Source organism: Molothrus aeneus, chromosome 19 (genome assembly GCF_037042795.1).
Source record: "Molothrus aeneus isolate 106 chromosome 19, BPBGC_Maene_1.0, whole genome shotgun sequence".
Classification (NCBI taxonomy): Eukaryota; Metazoa; Chordata; class Aves; order Passeriformes; family Icteridae; genus Molothrus; species Molothrus aeneus.
In genome coordinates this window covers 10,821,987-10,836,999 of record NC_089664.1, presented here as the reverse complement: position 1 = coordinate 10,836,999, position 15,013 = coordinate 10,821,987, and the positions used below count along the sequence as shown (strand labels likewise).

Below are 15,013 nucleotides of genomic sequence, written 5' to 3'. Positions count from 1 at the left end.
TGTTATATTTTTTCAGTAATTGGCATTTTGGCTTAACGAGTTGTTGCCTTTTATAAAGGCAGTACCTGCAGTGGTAATGAGAATACTAATCAGTAAATAAAGTGCAGCTTCACATCAGCATGCCCAAGGGGCCGCTGGCACGTGGGAGATCTGTGCTGGCGTCCAGGGGGCGCCTCTGGGGACAGACACCTCTGGGGACAGACACCTCTGGGGACAGACACCTCTGGATGGGCTTTGGGCTGCTCTGGCCTCCTTGCTGGGGGACAGGGGGCGGGTGGCCAGCAGGGTCTCCTGCTCATCCCCTGGGTAGCCACGGTCCAGGGCTGCCTGTGCTGCCAGGGAGCTGCCCCCAGCATGGTGTGCTGCTCTCCACGCAGCCTCAAGCGCCTGCCATGGTGGCCTCAGTGCCTCGGTGGCTGCCCTGGGGTGGAGGGTGGCATCTCCTGGTCCCAGAGCCGGGCACCCGGGCACCCCTGGGCAGCCCCCAGGTGTTGCAGTGCTGGGCACCGGGCGTGCCCTGAGCCAAAGCTCCCTTCAGGAGCCCTGGGCTTTGTCTTGCAGGTTCGAGAGGAGAGGAGGTGTCAGAGGAGGACCCCCAGATCGACATTGCCACGGTGCAGGACATGCTCAGCAGCCACCACTACAAGTCCTTCAAAGTCAGCATGATCCACCGGCTGCGCTTCACCACGGACGTGCAGTTAGGTAAACCCACCCTGCCACGGGGGCAGCTCAGGGCTGTGCCAGCACCTGCCTGGCATCTCTGCCTCTCTGAACCAACCCTTATCACCTCGGGCCATTTTCTCATGGAGCACTTGAAAGTGTTGCTGGCGTTTCAGCAGTTAAAAATATTGCTTTCTGTTGAAAATACTTCAGTATTTTTATTATCCCCAATCAGTTGCACATGTTGCCTCTGAAGGAAGGCCATTATTTAATGACCTCGTCTCTTTTTTTCAGTCTAGGCTTCCTAATGGAAAGCTTCTTGCCAACTGTTTTGTTATTTTTAAATGAGGCTTTGCAAAATTGGGAGTTATTGGGTTTTTCCTTTTCTGAGACTGAAAGATTTTTAACGACCTAGTGGAAATTTGAGGTGGAACAAAATAAATGAGCATTCTCTAAAGGTTTTATATTGTCCTTATTGGCTCGCTGAATGCTTTTGAAAACCTGAAGGCCAAGGGCTGACAGAATCCTGAATTATAAAAGCCCCATTACTGTTTTAAAATGATTGAATGGCTTTTTATCTTTGTGTTTAAATTGTGAAAATTTGATTAATGATGCATTGGTAGGTGACCTGTGACATTCCTGCAAATACTTCCATAAAGAAATGATTCAGCAGTAAGATATTAAGTGCCATAATGTTTACAAAATACATTTATTATGTAGAATTCAGAATTGTTAAACTATACCAACTCCTGTATTATTGTCACTACAGTCCCTTCATTCCTCCATCCTGAAGCACATGTAAGAGTATGTGTGTGTAAAATTCTCACAGAAGGGGGTTTTTTGGTTTATTTTGAGCTGTCTAGTTGAGGCAGGATTTATCTCTGGTGCTGGAGCAGGGCAGTGCTGGGCTTGTTTGCTGCCTTGAGCAAACTCTCGGGGTGTGATAGTTTGCTTCCAGTGAAGTTTGACTCACTGTATCTGGGAAGTGTCAGAAATGAGAGCTTGAAAAGGTCATGACAGATCACTAAAGATAAATGGTTAAGGGAGAAGAGCTGTTAAATGAAACAAATGGCTTAACTTGTGCAGCAGTGGAGGAGCTGACCCTGCCCAGTGCTGTAAGGATCATAAAATTTCCCTTTTATAACAATGTGTGAACTTGTGTGATTTTGATGGCAGTGCACTAACAATGGGGCTTTATAATCTAGTTGTTTTTTTTTAATCAAAGAAAACCCCAGCAGGGTGTTCAAACCTTGGGCAAATGTAGAAAAGCAAAACCTTTTGATAAAGTCTGAGTAAATTGCTGGGCTTTCTCCTGAATTTTTTAAAGACATTAGGAGATCAAGATTGGCAAAACAAGGACTGAGGGGCCCTGTGGGTTTGGGCTGATGAGTGTTACACGTTACCTGTGAGTGACAGACTGCTTCTTCCTCCCTGGAATGGAAAAAACAGGAGCTGATTTTTTGTCTTCAGTCGAGGTGCCTGGCCTGGGAGCTCTCTCCAGCAGTTTGGTCATGGCCAGAGTTGCAAAGACTTTTCTTTGCAGCTTTTTTGTGCCATCAATTCTGTGTAGCAGCTGTAGCAGGGCGAGTGTTCCTCGGGGACCCCAAAAATCCTCTGTCACCCCTTTGCTCCTTGTTGGCAGATCAGTGGTGTCAGGGGCTGTGCAGGAGTGGATTGCACTTTTTTTAGCTGTTTTCAGGCCTGATCATTGAACTTGAGACAAGGTTTATGAAAAACATGGGAGTAAATTTGATTTTCTGTACATTGTGTGTAGCTCTGTAGTAAAAGGTGATATGTGGATGGCCATGGGAGGAGTGCCCAGCTCTCTGAGTGATGGGGTTTTTGCATTTAAGGTGGCAGTTTAAGGTCTGGGGTTTGTGTTTCAGCCCATATCACAGGGTAATGCACACACAGCAGCACTCTCAGCAGTTTTACAAAGGCTCTATCGTGTTCTGGACGAATAAGACACATTTACTTGTGTATTACATTAGCACAACTAACAGGAGCATATTGTCTGGGAAAACAACTGCTGGCAAGTGTTTCAGAGAGGGGAGGGGGCAATTGCAGACCCAACAAAGGGAGCAAGAACAGAACACTGCTGCAGGACCCATACATTATTGGCATTCCTTTTGACAAAATGAATGAATTTAAAAAATAGTAGAAGGAGCATTTTCACTTGGGTTTTGAGTATGAGTGATTTGTGCTGTGAGACAGAGACTGCAGAAGCCACAGACACAATACTGTTTTGATTTTAGGTTTCAACACATCCAGATTGTGAGAACAATAACACAAAAAAGACAACATTCTTTGTCAATGTACTCTCTGGATGTGGGTGAGCTTCAGCCAGCGATGTCGAGATACAGAAATAATGGATGAAGTATACAGCAACAATTTGCAGATAAAAATAATAGAAGTTAAAGTGTATTTTACATGATAAAAAAAAGATGAAAGAGGAGGAAGTCTGTTCCATCTGAGATGGTTACAAAATGGTGAAGTAGCCTCTGCTGAGAAGATTGATGCAATGGGGAGTGACCTTGGCTTGGAGCAGGAGCTGGTGATGTATGTATGAGCATCTCGCTGCTAAATGGACCCAGATTTGTAGCACTAATATACATGGAAGCCCAGAACCAAACTCAGGATGGCAATAAATCAACAGCCACTTTGGGTGTCATTTCTGGTTTATATTCCACTATTGTTCTATCACTTTAATTCATGTCACTATCATCTGTTCATCTGGAACAGTTTTATATAATTTTCCAGTGGAGTTACCTGACAAATCCTATCAAATTAACAAGGTGCATTAACAGTATTGACTGACTGTGAATTCTGAAGTTGCAGGACCAAACACTGACATTTTTTTTGAGGATATTTATAGGGGTGATGCTCTTAGAGGAAGGGATGGGGAACAGCCCTCACACATCAAGAATTTGCACCTTTATTTTTAGAACTTCCCCTGACTTTTTTTTAGTGAGAAAATGAGACTTTGTATCATCAACTTCCATATTCTCCTTAAACCACAGCAAATACCATTTGGAATAATGAACCATTACAGTGAAATACCAACACCAATTTTACATAATCTGTCCAAAATTAAATCACAAACCAAAATGGGCTCCAGATACAGCCTCAGCCTACTCAAATTAGTGAGTTCCAGGAGCCTGGGTGTTAATTGGACTCTTGATACAATGCTTAATTGCCATGTGATCTCTCTGATGTGAGGTGTGTTTAATGCATGGTTGGGTTAGAGGGGTGTTCCCATAACCCACGGGGTGGGTGAGGCTGGCCTGGTCTCTGCAGCCAGACCCCCCCAGGCTCCTCCTTGTCAGAGCCCTCAGGAGGGAGAAGGTTTTCTGCTTTTTTTTTTTTTTTTCCAGAGATGGTTAGTTCCAGAGATGACAAAAGTTAAATGATATTTAAATACCTTTTTCCTATATTCCTTTTGTGGATGTCTCATGAGCTTCATGCTGTAACTCATGCCTGAAGACACATCATTGTTTTTAAGGCTCTGCACACCTAGGTGTAAAAAGCTGCCTGGAAGTTTGCTCAGCTCAGTTCAGTTCCTGAGCTGGTTCCAGCAGGATCCCCTCTGCCCTGGTGTGGCCTCACCTTGAGTACTGTGTGCAGTTGTGGGCATCACAAGGTAAAAAGGACATGAAGCTGTTAGAGAGCATCCAGAGGAGGCCATGGGGTGGGGAAGGGTCTAGAGGGGAATTGTCATGAGGAGAGGTGAGGGTGCTTTGTGAGGTCAGAGCTCACTGGGGGCTGTAGCATCCTCTCAAGGGGAAGCAGAGGGGCAGGGGCCAATCTCTGCTCTCGTGACCATGGCAGGACTCAGGGAAGTGGCTGAAGCTGAGCCAGGGGACATTGAGGCTGGATATCAGGACAGGGATTTTCACCCAGAGCAGGGCTGGGCTCTGGAACAGGCTTCCCTGGAAAGCATCAGCCCTGCCTGGGTCCAAGAGGCACTGTTGGGACAGTGCTCCAGGCACAGTGGGGTTGTTGGGTGTCCTGTGCAGGGCCAGCATTGGGCTCTATGATCCTGATGGGTCCCTCCCAACTCCTTCTGAACCTCTGGTTCTGTTCTTGTATGATTGCATGTCTGCTGTACAGCAGATGGAGAGGGGTGGGTGGTGATAGTGTCTGTTACACAGAGCAGTGGTGACTGCAAAACCAGCACTATCTCCTATAAATCTCACAGCTCGTGTAGCTACTGCTTCCAGAAGAGCTCTGTATGCATTTAGGAGAATCTTTTCTGTGATATTTCTTTCTTTTGGTATGCTTATGCAGGAGAATAAAATGCAGATTATCAATGCAGTTTGATAACCATTTGCTTCTGGTTTCCAAAGCTCCCGTGCTTTCAGAAAGCCCAGAAGGACAATATACCTTCAGCCCATTTAAGATTTATAAAGTGTGTCAAATGGCTGATATGAAATCGGTTAAACAGATCACTCTTGTGGCTCTCTATTCTTTCTCATCTCAGGTATTTCTGGAGACAAGGTAGAGATAGACCCTGTTACTAATCAGAAGGCCAGCACTAAGTTTTGGATTAAGCAGAAACCCATTTCAATCGATTCTGAACTCCTCTGTGCCTGTGACCTTGCGGAAGAAAAAAGCCCAAGTGAGTAGTCCTTTTTATTTATGTTCTCTCTTCTCTGCCTCCCTGGATGTGCTCCATGTCCAAAGAATTATTGCTACCATGTCCTTTTCTTTCTATAGGTGTGTTTTTTTCATTACAGGATGTTTTTAATCTGACTCAGTTCTGTTATAGAGAACACAGCATAAACAGACATACATTTTACGAGTGTCCTCTGATGCTGCTCTCAGCTAATGGCATCACTCAGTGTTTCTTGCCCACTGTGACACCAACGGAACACTGGCTCTGCCCAGCTGTCTCCAGCCCTGCAGCACAGCCAGAAAATCCATGTTTCAACATAATTGCAATTTTTGGGCACTTTTTAACTTCCAGGCTGGTTTTAAATGTCTTTGGTGCAACTGAAGATCTCTTACATACAGTGAGTGTCAGCTCAGCCTGGATTTGCCCCAGCCATGGCTGCAGGGTCACTGGCACTGAAGGTGCCACTCTGGGCATGCTGTGGGGGTGACTGGGCCGGGACAGCAGTGACAGCCAGATCTGGGACAGGCTGGACAGCCCAGCTCAGCCATTGCCCAGAGGTCAGAGCTGGCTCTGTGGAGTGCAACTCCAAAAGCAAGGGCTTCTGCTGTGTCAGGAGAGGAATGAGAGTCTCTGTCTGGAAAAGTTGTTTTAAAAAGCACAGGATAGGCCCTGGGAGAATTGGGCAATGGCTCCCAGTGGGGCCAAAATGGAACTGTCTACTATCAAACAGTGACTGCAGTTCAAAAGCTCAGATGGATTTTATTGCACTTGTGCCTCTGCAGGGTAGTGAGATGCTGGTATTAAGTACTTATCTGCAAGGTGACAGAGAGGGAGAATTATGTGATACATATTTACAGAGGTAATGATCTGTTGAATTCTCTTGGAAGAGTAAATTTATGGCTGCCACAGATTTTATCAGCAATTATTGAACTATATCCTTCTCCCCTTCATTACCCCTTCCTACTCCATGTTCTTGGTTTAGTCATTGTCTTCCTTTTCTGTCTCTCCATCAAGATTTCATGGTCCTTGGGTAGGCACAATCCCAAGGAGAAGCTTCCCCAATGACCTGGCAGTCTGAAACACGTGAGGATTTTGTGTACAGTGCAAGGGGCAGTTTGTGCTGGTAAATCCTGTCACACCTCTGCTCTGTACCCACATTTCTGCGAATGCAGACATTGAGGGGATAAAATGGTGCCCTCAAAACAAGGCTGTATTTGAAAGTCCAGTTGAAACCTGAGGTTTCCACTGCTGTGACACCAGGGACCATCCCTGGACAGCTTGGACCTCGCCCTGCAGGATGGGGCTCTCCAGCCCCAGAGGCACCTCCTGCTGTTGTGGGAGTTGTGTTCATACCCAAATCCTGCCAACCCAGGAGTTTCAACCCCCAAATAGAGCCCAGGTGCAGGAGGGCAGTGCCTGCCCATGGGGACCACTGAGTGAAGAATCACGGTGGCTTTGCAGAGGACACTGACAGGTTGCAACCAAGGCAACAGGACAGTACTGAGGGGCTTACTTGCTCATTTTTGTGTGAACATCTTAAACTTCTTCTACTAAATAATGGTTCAGCACAGTTCCAAAAGGAGAAAATACTTCCTCCTGAAACTGCTGACCTTTTCCCAACTCACTAAAGATGTTCCAAAAGTCATTATTTTAGGCCAGCAGAAAAGACTTTTAGTGTGACATCTCAGAATGATGCATTTTGGGGAACTGAACAGCAGATCAGTATCTCTTGAATTTTAAATGGAAAAAAGTTATTTTAGTAGCATAAAGGAATGAAACTCACTGTATTTCACAAGTTTTGTCTGTGATTTTTATCAGCACGGTGATGTATGTTTGTAGCAGAGTTTACATCAAAAATTATTCCCGGATCTTTCTTGAATGAATTATTGCAAAGAGAGGCTGGGTACAGATAAGGTCTTTGAGTTCTGCAATATATTTTGTTTTCATGTTTTTATCTCTTGTAACACAAACCTGCTCCATCTCCTCTTTCAGAAGTGCTCGTGCTTGTCCCGTTGTGCTGGGCTCGGGGTTTGGGGCTGCCTTCCCTGCCCGGGCACCTCAGTGGGGCTGCAACCAGCTGGGCTCTGCTGGGCTGGGCTCTGCTGGGCTGGGCTCTGCTGGGCTGAGCTCTGCTGGGCTGGGCTCTGCTGGGCTGGGCTCTGCTGGGCTGGGCTCTGTGACTCTGAAGAGCTGAAGGGTTTGGACCAGCCTCCTGCTTTTTAGTAAGGGCAGGGGCTGTTGGGAGTGGAGGTTGAGTGCTGGGACCAGCGTGAGGGTGCAGTGGGAGCCTCGTGCTCATGTTCTTTGCTTCCCCCCGCACTGGCTCCTGCAGTGAAGCTTTGGTGGCACCTGTGTGTGTGTGTGAAAGGGCTCAGCAGCTTCAGAGCTGACGTGGTGGGGATATTGATGGACATCTCGGAGCCGTTTTGGACAGACTGAGTTTTCCTGTGCTGAGAGTTCACAGAACTCAGAGCTGCCTTCAGTGAGGGCAGAAAATGAGAACAGAAAGCTCTGGCATCTCATTTGCCATTAGTGGGGGGTTGTAGGCAGGGATGGCTGATGATTTTTGTTTGCCCTTGTAGTAGCCCTGGGTCAGAATTTGAAGTTTTATTTGTAAATTAAATCAGACTCCCTGGATTTAGACTGAGGGGAGAGTTAATGGCCCTGCTGGCTTGCTTCGATGCCATTAGAACCTGACAACACTGGGCACGAACATCTTCTTTAAATCAGGTTCAGCCTGATTATCATGAGAGATTTTGAATGTTTTGAGTCTTGAAAGGAAGCATCCTATCATGCAGAAATAAGATTTAAGCCTTAATAAAGTAGTTGTCATTTTTATAGCTGAAAAGAGCTTTGTATCTCAATTAAGTATACATAATATAAAGTCTTAAGGAAGCAACATAATACGTTTAATACAATTATATCCCTTTGCAATAGTGTAATTTAAAGGAAATCTGATTCTGGTAATGTCTCTTACATTACTTGGACAGGGGAGAAACTTCAGTGTCACTGCCCACTGCCGTGTGCAGTGTTCTGTGGCCCGAGTGGCCCTGATGGATGCCCAGGGCTGCTGGGCACAGCTGAGCTGGGCAGGGAGTGCAGAGCCCAGGGCAGCCCCCTGTGCCACCACACCTGATCAGAGCCTGCCCAGGGCTCTCCCAGGCAGCTGTGCTTCACAGGAGCTGCAGAAATTGGATTTATTTGATAATTTACTTGAAACACTGAAGCAACATTCTCTGTGATCCTTTATCTGCCTTTTTTTTTGTTTTCATGAAGCAGAGACATCTCAGTTGCTTTGTCAAAATACCCTCAGTATGAAGGTAAGTGTAAACAAAGGTGTTCCGTAGGTCACGGAGTACATGGGTAACTTCAGTTTGTAATTTAATTGCCCGCTTTGCACCCTGCAGCTGAAGATTTCCTTTAAATTCTGATTCCATTGTTGCACTGGGGCTTAACAGAGTGTTAACCTGGTAATAGGCACAGGGCCTCCCCATTATATGTCTCGCTATCGAGCGGTTCTGCATGACTAGTTAAAAAAGATGGCAAGAAGATTAATGAAAGCTGCGAGTCCAGAAGGGGGGCAGGTACCTCGGTGAGACTTCCAGCGAGGAGATATTAGAGCTGAACCAGAGCTTGGCTTTTTCTTTATCCCGTGACCTTTGAACCTGCCTTACTGTCGAGAGCTGCCAGCCGAGCCGACGTTTTGATTGATGTTGCTACACGAGTCAGTCTTTCCCATTGAATTCCACATCTGCACGAAAATAGCTTTTCCAGCAGTATTCACCCTGGCTGCAAGTGATAGCCAGAGCCATTCCTGAACCCCCTTTATGTAGTTTTCATTTAAAGCTAAAGGTGTTTGATGTTTTAATTCAGTGTCCAGTTTCTCCTGATTATGCACATTGGGTAGTACTAATTTAATGAATTCATTGTTGGGTTGTGGAAGGGCTGAAAATACCCAGGAAGTGTTGGGAGGGCATTGGGTTCCTGCTTCTCTGGGGGCTCAAACAGAGCTGTTGCAGGTTTGCTCAGAGCCTGCAGTGGGGCCAGAGCAGAGGGAGTGTGTGCTCTGCAATTGGTGCACAAAATATCGCAACATCATGGTTCCTGATATCCCTGCTCCTGCAACGGAGCAAGAAAAAACACAGTAAAATTCCTACTCAACAGGAGACTAGTCACAGATTCTGACCAGAAGGTAAAAAACAGGTTCAGCAGAGAAAATGTTCCCAAACTTCAGGCTGGGAGTGAAAGGAACATCCGAGTGTGGAACAGAAGGGCCGGGCCCAGCCGTGGGCACGCTGTGCAGGCAGGGCTGGCAGCGGGCACAGATGGCTCCGTGTGCCAGGGCAGCGCTCAGCAGGACCTGTCCCTGCAGAGAAGGGCTGGCAGCAAGGGTCCCCAGGCCTGGCAGGGGCAGGAGCAGCCGGGCACTGCAGTGCTGATTAACTGCAGCCCCTCCAACAGCCGCTCATAAAAGTTCTCCTGAGCGCAATCAGGAGCGCGCATTGCCTCATCCTTTTAACAAATCTGTTTTGTAGCCCTATTAAAAGGGGTCTTCATCTATCCTGTCAAAGCTATTCTGCTGGGGTTTTTTAGTTTAATTACACTATCCAATTAAAACTCCTCGCTGCATTTTGATTCGCCTCTCCTCGGGCCTGAGTGGATGTGACATTTACAAGGCTCGCCTCTCCGGCAGACAATGCGTGATTGATGAGGTGCAGACGCAGTGGAGGAGCCCATTGCCATGTGGAAACACTGCATTTTGATTTATTTATCTTTTTTCCCTAAACAAGGTTGCTGGTAAAGAGGTTTTGGGCAACCCTGAGTTGCACCTCAATTTTCAGCATTTTTGCAAAAATCTTTATTGGTATTCTGCCTCTGATAATAATTTAAAGAAACAGAAGGCTTTGAGGGAAAATAATCCAGATGTGTGAATAGTTACCACAGTTTGACACAAAAGTGGGTGTGTGCTGCACTTTAATTGCAGCTCTGTTTTCAAGACATCTGGACCCACATCACCCTCTAATAGCAATGCTGAGTAGCAAGCCTACAGTGGAATATAAAGGGTTGGAGGAAGAGAGATCGTGGAATATGCTGCTCCCTGAGAGAATGGGGCAAGCCAGCTGGACCACAGCTGTTTTTTTCTTTAACAGTCTAATAATTTGTTCCCACTTAAGTACTGCCCTGGTTTGAGGAGATCCACTCCAGGTTCATGGTGGGCAGCCCGAACCATCAGTGACTCCACTGGCATCAGTGGGGTGAGGAATTCACCCAGAGCTGACTGCCCTCGCTGCCTCTAACTCATGTACCTCTGGGATAAATATCCCTTGCATGAAATGGGATTAACCCCACCTGTACACACAGGTCCACATCCCTGTTCTGTCTGTCCCTAGCCGAGCTTGGTGCCACATCTGGATAATCCAACTCTGGCTGCAACTTGTGACCTCCCCTGTGAAGTTTTTTTGTTACCAGAGGGTGTCAGGAAGGGTGTTGAATGTTTTTTAACCCTGACACAACTCTTGCAGCTTTGTAGGCTCTTCAGGCCTTCCTCTAGGGTCACAGCATCATTCCTGGGCTATCACACGAGGATTTCAGACAGCTGAGCCCCTCCCCAGTGCTTTGGGTGAAATGCAGCAGTGGCTGCAGAGCAGAGCCTCCCCCATCTCATGTAGGGTTGGAGGAAATGTGCCTTTGTACAGAAGTATTGCTGATGTGTATTTTACTATCCTCATTCCTTGCCTTTTACTGGTGTATTTCTAATCCTGCATCTTCTCTGGGCCCATGGGAAGAGATTTCAGGGTCTGAGCCTGTTGAGGTCACAGTTTCTGAAGCAGTGAGAATCAGTGATGTCAAACGATGTCCATAAGTGCTTTGTTCTTTAGAGAGTCCTTCTCCAGCTATTTATTCCACTAATAACTCTTAATTGTTGACTTCTGCCTTATGGCCCTGTAATGACAAAGCAATCATCAAGGTATATTGAAAAATTAACATAAATTTGCATTTCTAGTGTTTGTTTGTTTTCTGCTTTGTCCAATTCATGAATATTCTTTTCATCCTCTAATTAGTGATTTAATTCCATTCTGTTTAAAGAGTTGGCAAAGGATAAGGGCTGAATTGTGGGGTGGAAGGGAAAGAAGAAAAACTTTCTAGTCTTAGCAGATTCGTAAAAAAATATCTTTTCTTGTGCAAATTCATATCCTTGTTTTCCAAGCAAAAAAAATCTATCTTTTGGACTTTGATAAAAAGAGTTTATTACTTAGATTAGAGTGATTATTTTTCTACCTGTGTCAGGTGCAGCATGAGGACCACCAAGGGTTTGGATGTTTTCCCAAGATTGCAGGAATTAGCGCAAGATTTACTGTTGCCTGTACAAGCACATTATGGTGGGTAGTTGTGGAGCTGTAATCCCACAGGGTTTCTGAGGGCTGTGTGTAGATGTGGGGCCGTGGCGGAGCTGGGGGCTGGTGTGCAGGGCGGAGGCTGCAAGAGGAGCTGCAGAGCCCTGGGAAGGGCGAGGAGAGCCGGGAGCTGCAGCGCTGCAGGGCCTCTTCCCTCGCCTCGTTGGCAGTGCAGTGGTGCTAAAAATCAGGAGATGGGGTGAGCAGCTGAACAGGAGACGTGGTGCTGAAGGAGTAAATGAGCTCTCCTTGGTGAATTCCCAGTGAATTAGCATCCTGCCCTTCCGTCTGTAGGCTCCTCTCCAGGAGTAACCACACAGGAACCCATTAGTGCTGGCCTGGGGAGGATTTATCAGTGCTCCGAGCTGGGGCCAAGGGGCAGCAGGGGGGAGAGGCTGCTCTGCTGTGGGGCCGTGGCATGGCTGGGGCTCAGGGGGCACCAGGGACATTGGCACGAGACCCCTTGGCTGTGCTGAGCTCACCGTGGGCTGTGCCTACCCTGTGACAAAAGCTGCTGGTAGCAGCTGAGTTTCTGTCGTTCCTTTTGCTTTCCATAACTGTTTTAACAGACAAATGTAGTTGGGAATAACATGGATTTTCTGTTGTTGTGCAGCTGATTGATCCTGATTGCGGGGCACTGAGGTTCCCTGCAAACACCCAGCCACTGGTGGTGTGGAGTGATGGTAGCAGCTGCTTGTGCAGCATCTGCATTTGCTTTAAATCCCCCATCACGTGCAGCAGGAGCCACTCGAGCTGCTGCTGTTTGTTACCAGATCCTCTCACACGGAAACATCAAACCGTGGAAGCTCCTATTGATCTCAGAATTGTCAGGGGTGGTGCTCTATTGGAAAGGGGTACATCACATATTTAAGCACTCTTGGAAATGGAAATCAATCTCACAATTCATAAATTCCATCTGGCTAGAAGAGTAGCAGAGCAAAGTGCCAGTTAGGATTTCAGTGCACTCATATTTCATGCTGTAAGTAGTGTGTTGTGGACTTGGAGCCCATAAACATGATGCTGTAATGGGGCTTTCTAAGGAAAAGTCTTCTTGGCTTCTTTCCACTGGGTCCCCATTCCCAGCAGGAGGGGCTGTGAGCTCTGCACGGCCGCGGGTTTGGCATCGGCGCCGCGTCCCCGGCGCTCCCCAGAGCCCCTGCAGAGCCACACTTGGCCAGTGCCCGGCTGGGCAGGCCCAGAGCAGCCTCTGTGCCCGTGGGAGCAGGAGCTGTGCCCTGGGCAGGGCTGCCCTGGGCAGGGCAGTGCCCCAGGGACTCGTGGTGACACCACGGCACGAGGCCAGGCTGGGCTCCCGGGGAGCAGGGAACACCTGGAGAGGTTTTGTCTTGATCCACAGCAAGAATTACCCAGAATTTCCAAAACCCAAAATGCAGCAGCTCATTGGGGTCCTCTGACCCTGTTTTGTGCCAGTGTCATTTCTGATAACCAGTGTGGAATGTTCAATGCCCAAGGAGAATGGTGGGAGCTGGTGGAGCACGGTGCTGTGTCCCAGCCCCAGAGTGGTGCACTGGCACTTTTGGAGTCATTAAGATGCTGTGTTCCAGGCAAAGCTGCATGCATTAACATGCTGATGAGCTCCCAGCTTGGAATTCCGCATTTTTAGTACCACTGAGGCATCATTTGTCAAATGATTTAAAGGGTTGGGTTTTTATTATTATTATTATTATTAGCCAATTTTTCAATACAGAATTTATATTCCAGATTAGTGCATCATAATGGTGTTTAATTAACATGCCACAATAAAATACTTGCATCTCAAATTTCCTGGCCACCAATCTGAGCATATATCAGTCACTTTTTGGAAATCTGGAGAATTAGATAATGTAAATAAGATTTCCAATTAGCTTTCCTGCAGGAAAGACCTGGATTTACAGTAATGTGGCTGTTACTTTATGGATTGCTAACTTTGACTGTTGAACAGAATAAATTAGAAAACCATTGGAAAAGTATCATGTATAGAATACATTTAATTTTAATTTTGAAGCCATCAGCATCCATACAAGTGAAGGATATTTTGCCTTCCTTTGTGCCAGGCCTTTGTGTCCAAGTCGTCCCTGCTGGCACCACGTGTTGGAGTCCAGGGACACTGTCCCAGGGCAGCCACAGGGCCAGCACATGGAAACTCTGTTTGGGACAGAGGCCCAAGTGCCAGGAAGGTGCCAGCAGGTCACATCTAGAGTTTAATTTGATTTTCCTTGGAGTGGGAAGGGCCATCCCAGCCCTGAGCGGGTTTGGTGGCGGCACGGCCGCGTCTCTCAGTGCCCCGCACTTGGTGCTGCTCCTGGGGCCACCAGCAGCTGGCTGGGCTCACGTGGTGTTTTGGGTGCTTTGGGAGGAGGGTTTGGAGAGGTGGCTCTGGGATTAATTGCCATTTTCTGTTCACTACAACCCTCCTCCCATGAGCAGCCCCGACGCGGTGCCGGGGCTGCAGCGCCGTCGCGGCCGAGCAGAGCTAACCAGCCATTTGATGGATTTTTGCATTTCCTGCAGTGGGGATGTGATGGGAAAAGGAACTTTATTGACTGGAGTTCAGCTGCTCCTGTAAGCCACCACTTGCCTTAAATTGAAATGACATGAGAAGCCTGTCAGCATTTCATTGCTTCCTTCTGTCGTGCTGATGGTACGCTGAGATCACCATCTGTGGTTTTCTTCTGTCAGGCAACGAGCTCTGCTCAAACTTTACAGGAATATTCTAAGCAGTTTTTTTCTTATCTTTGCAGGTCATGCAATATTTAAACTTACATATCTAAGCAATCATGACTACAAACACCTTTACTTTGAATCAGATGCTGCTACTGTCAATGAAATTGTACTGAAGGTGAGTATTAAATTTTAACGTGACCCAAAATCCTGGTGTTTTACCACTTGTTAGACATGTGAGTATTCAGGAGGCTCTGGAAACACACGAGGGTGCAGTGCCTGAGGACCACTGGGGTGTGTTTAACCTGCCAGGATGGCTGCTCCATGCCTGTTGTTTTATTCATCCTTCCAACAGCCACGCAGCCACTGCCTGTCTGCGTGTAGCATTTCTTTTTGTGCTTTTTTTTAGCTAATAGAGACACCATTTTCTGTGGAATTTTATAGGAAACGACCAGATTTTATTGTGCCCAGTTTCCACCTCTGGACACGTGGTCAGCAGCCCTGTGCCATGCAGGGGTTGGTGCTCCTGCCCCTCACAGCTCTGCCCCACACTCAGGTGTCCCCACACAGCACACAGGGGCTTCTCTCCCCTGATCCTCTCTCAGGACTCTTTGCTTTCCTTGGGGCCCTGTACAGACACAAACTCCCTTGCTTTGGGAAACAAATTTTTGTTACACTCTTG

At 47.1% G+C, this 15,013-nt stretch overlaps 1 protein-coding gene across 3 annotated transcripts in view; it reads left to right on the top strand.

The window, feature by feature from the left end:
* MAPKAP1 (MAPK associated protein 1) overlaps positions 1–15,013 on the top strand; it is an 80,657-nt gene that overhangs the window by 63,790 nt on the left and 1,854 nt on the right. For all 3 annotated transcript variants that reach the window (XM_066563100.1, XM_066563101.1, XM_066563098.1), the window contains 3 exons: positions 562–702; positions 5,141–5,278; positions 14,412–14,509. In XM_066563100.1, coding sequence (XP_066419197.1) covers positions 562–702; positions 5,141–5,278; positions 14,412–14,509 — 377 coding nt within the window. The remainder of the gene's footprint in view (positions 1–561; positions 703–5,140; positions 5,279–14,411; positions 14,510–15,013) is intronic.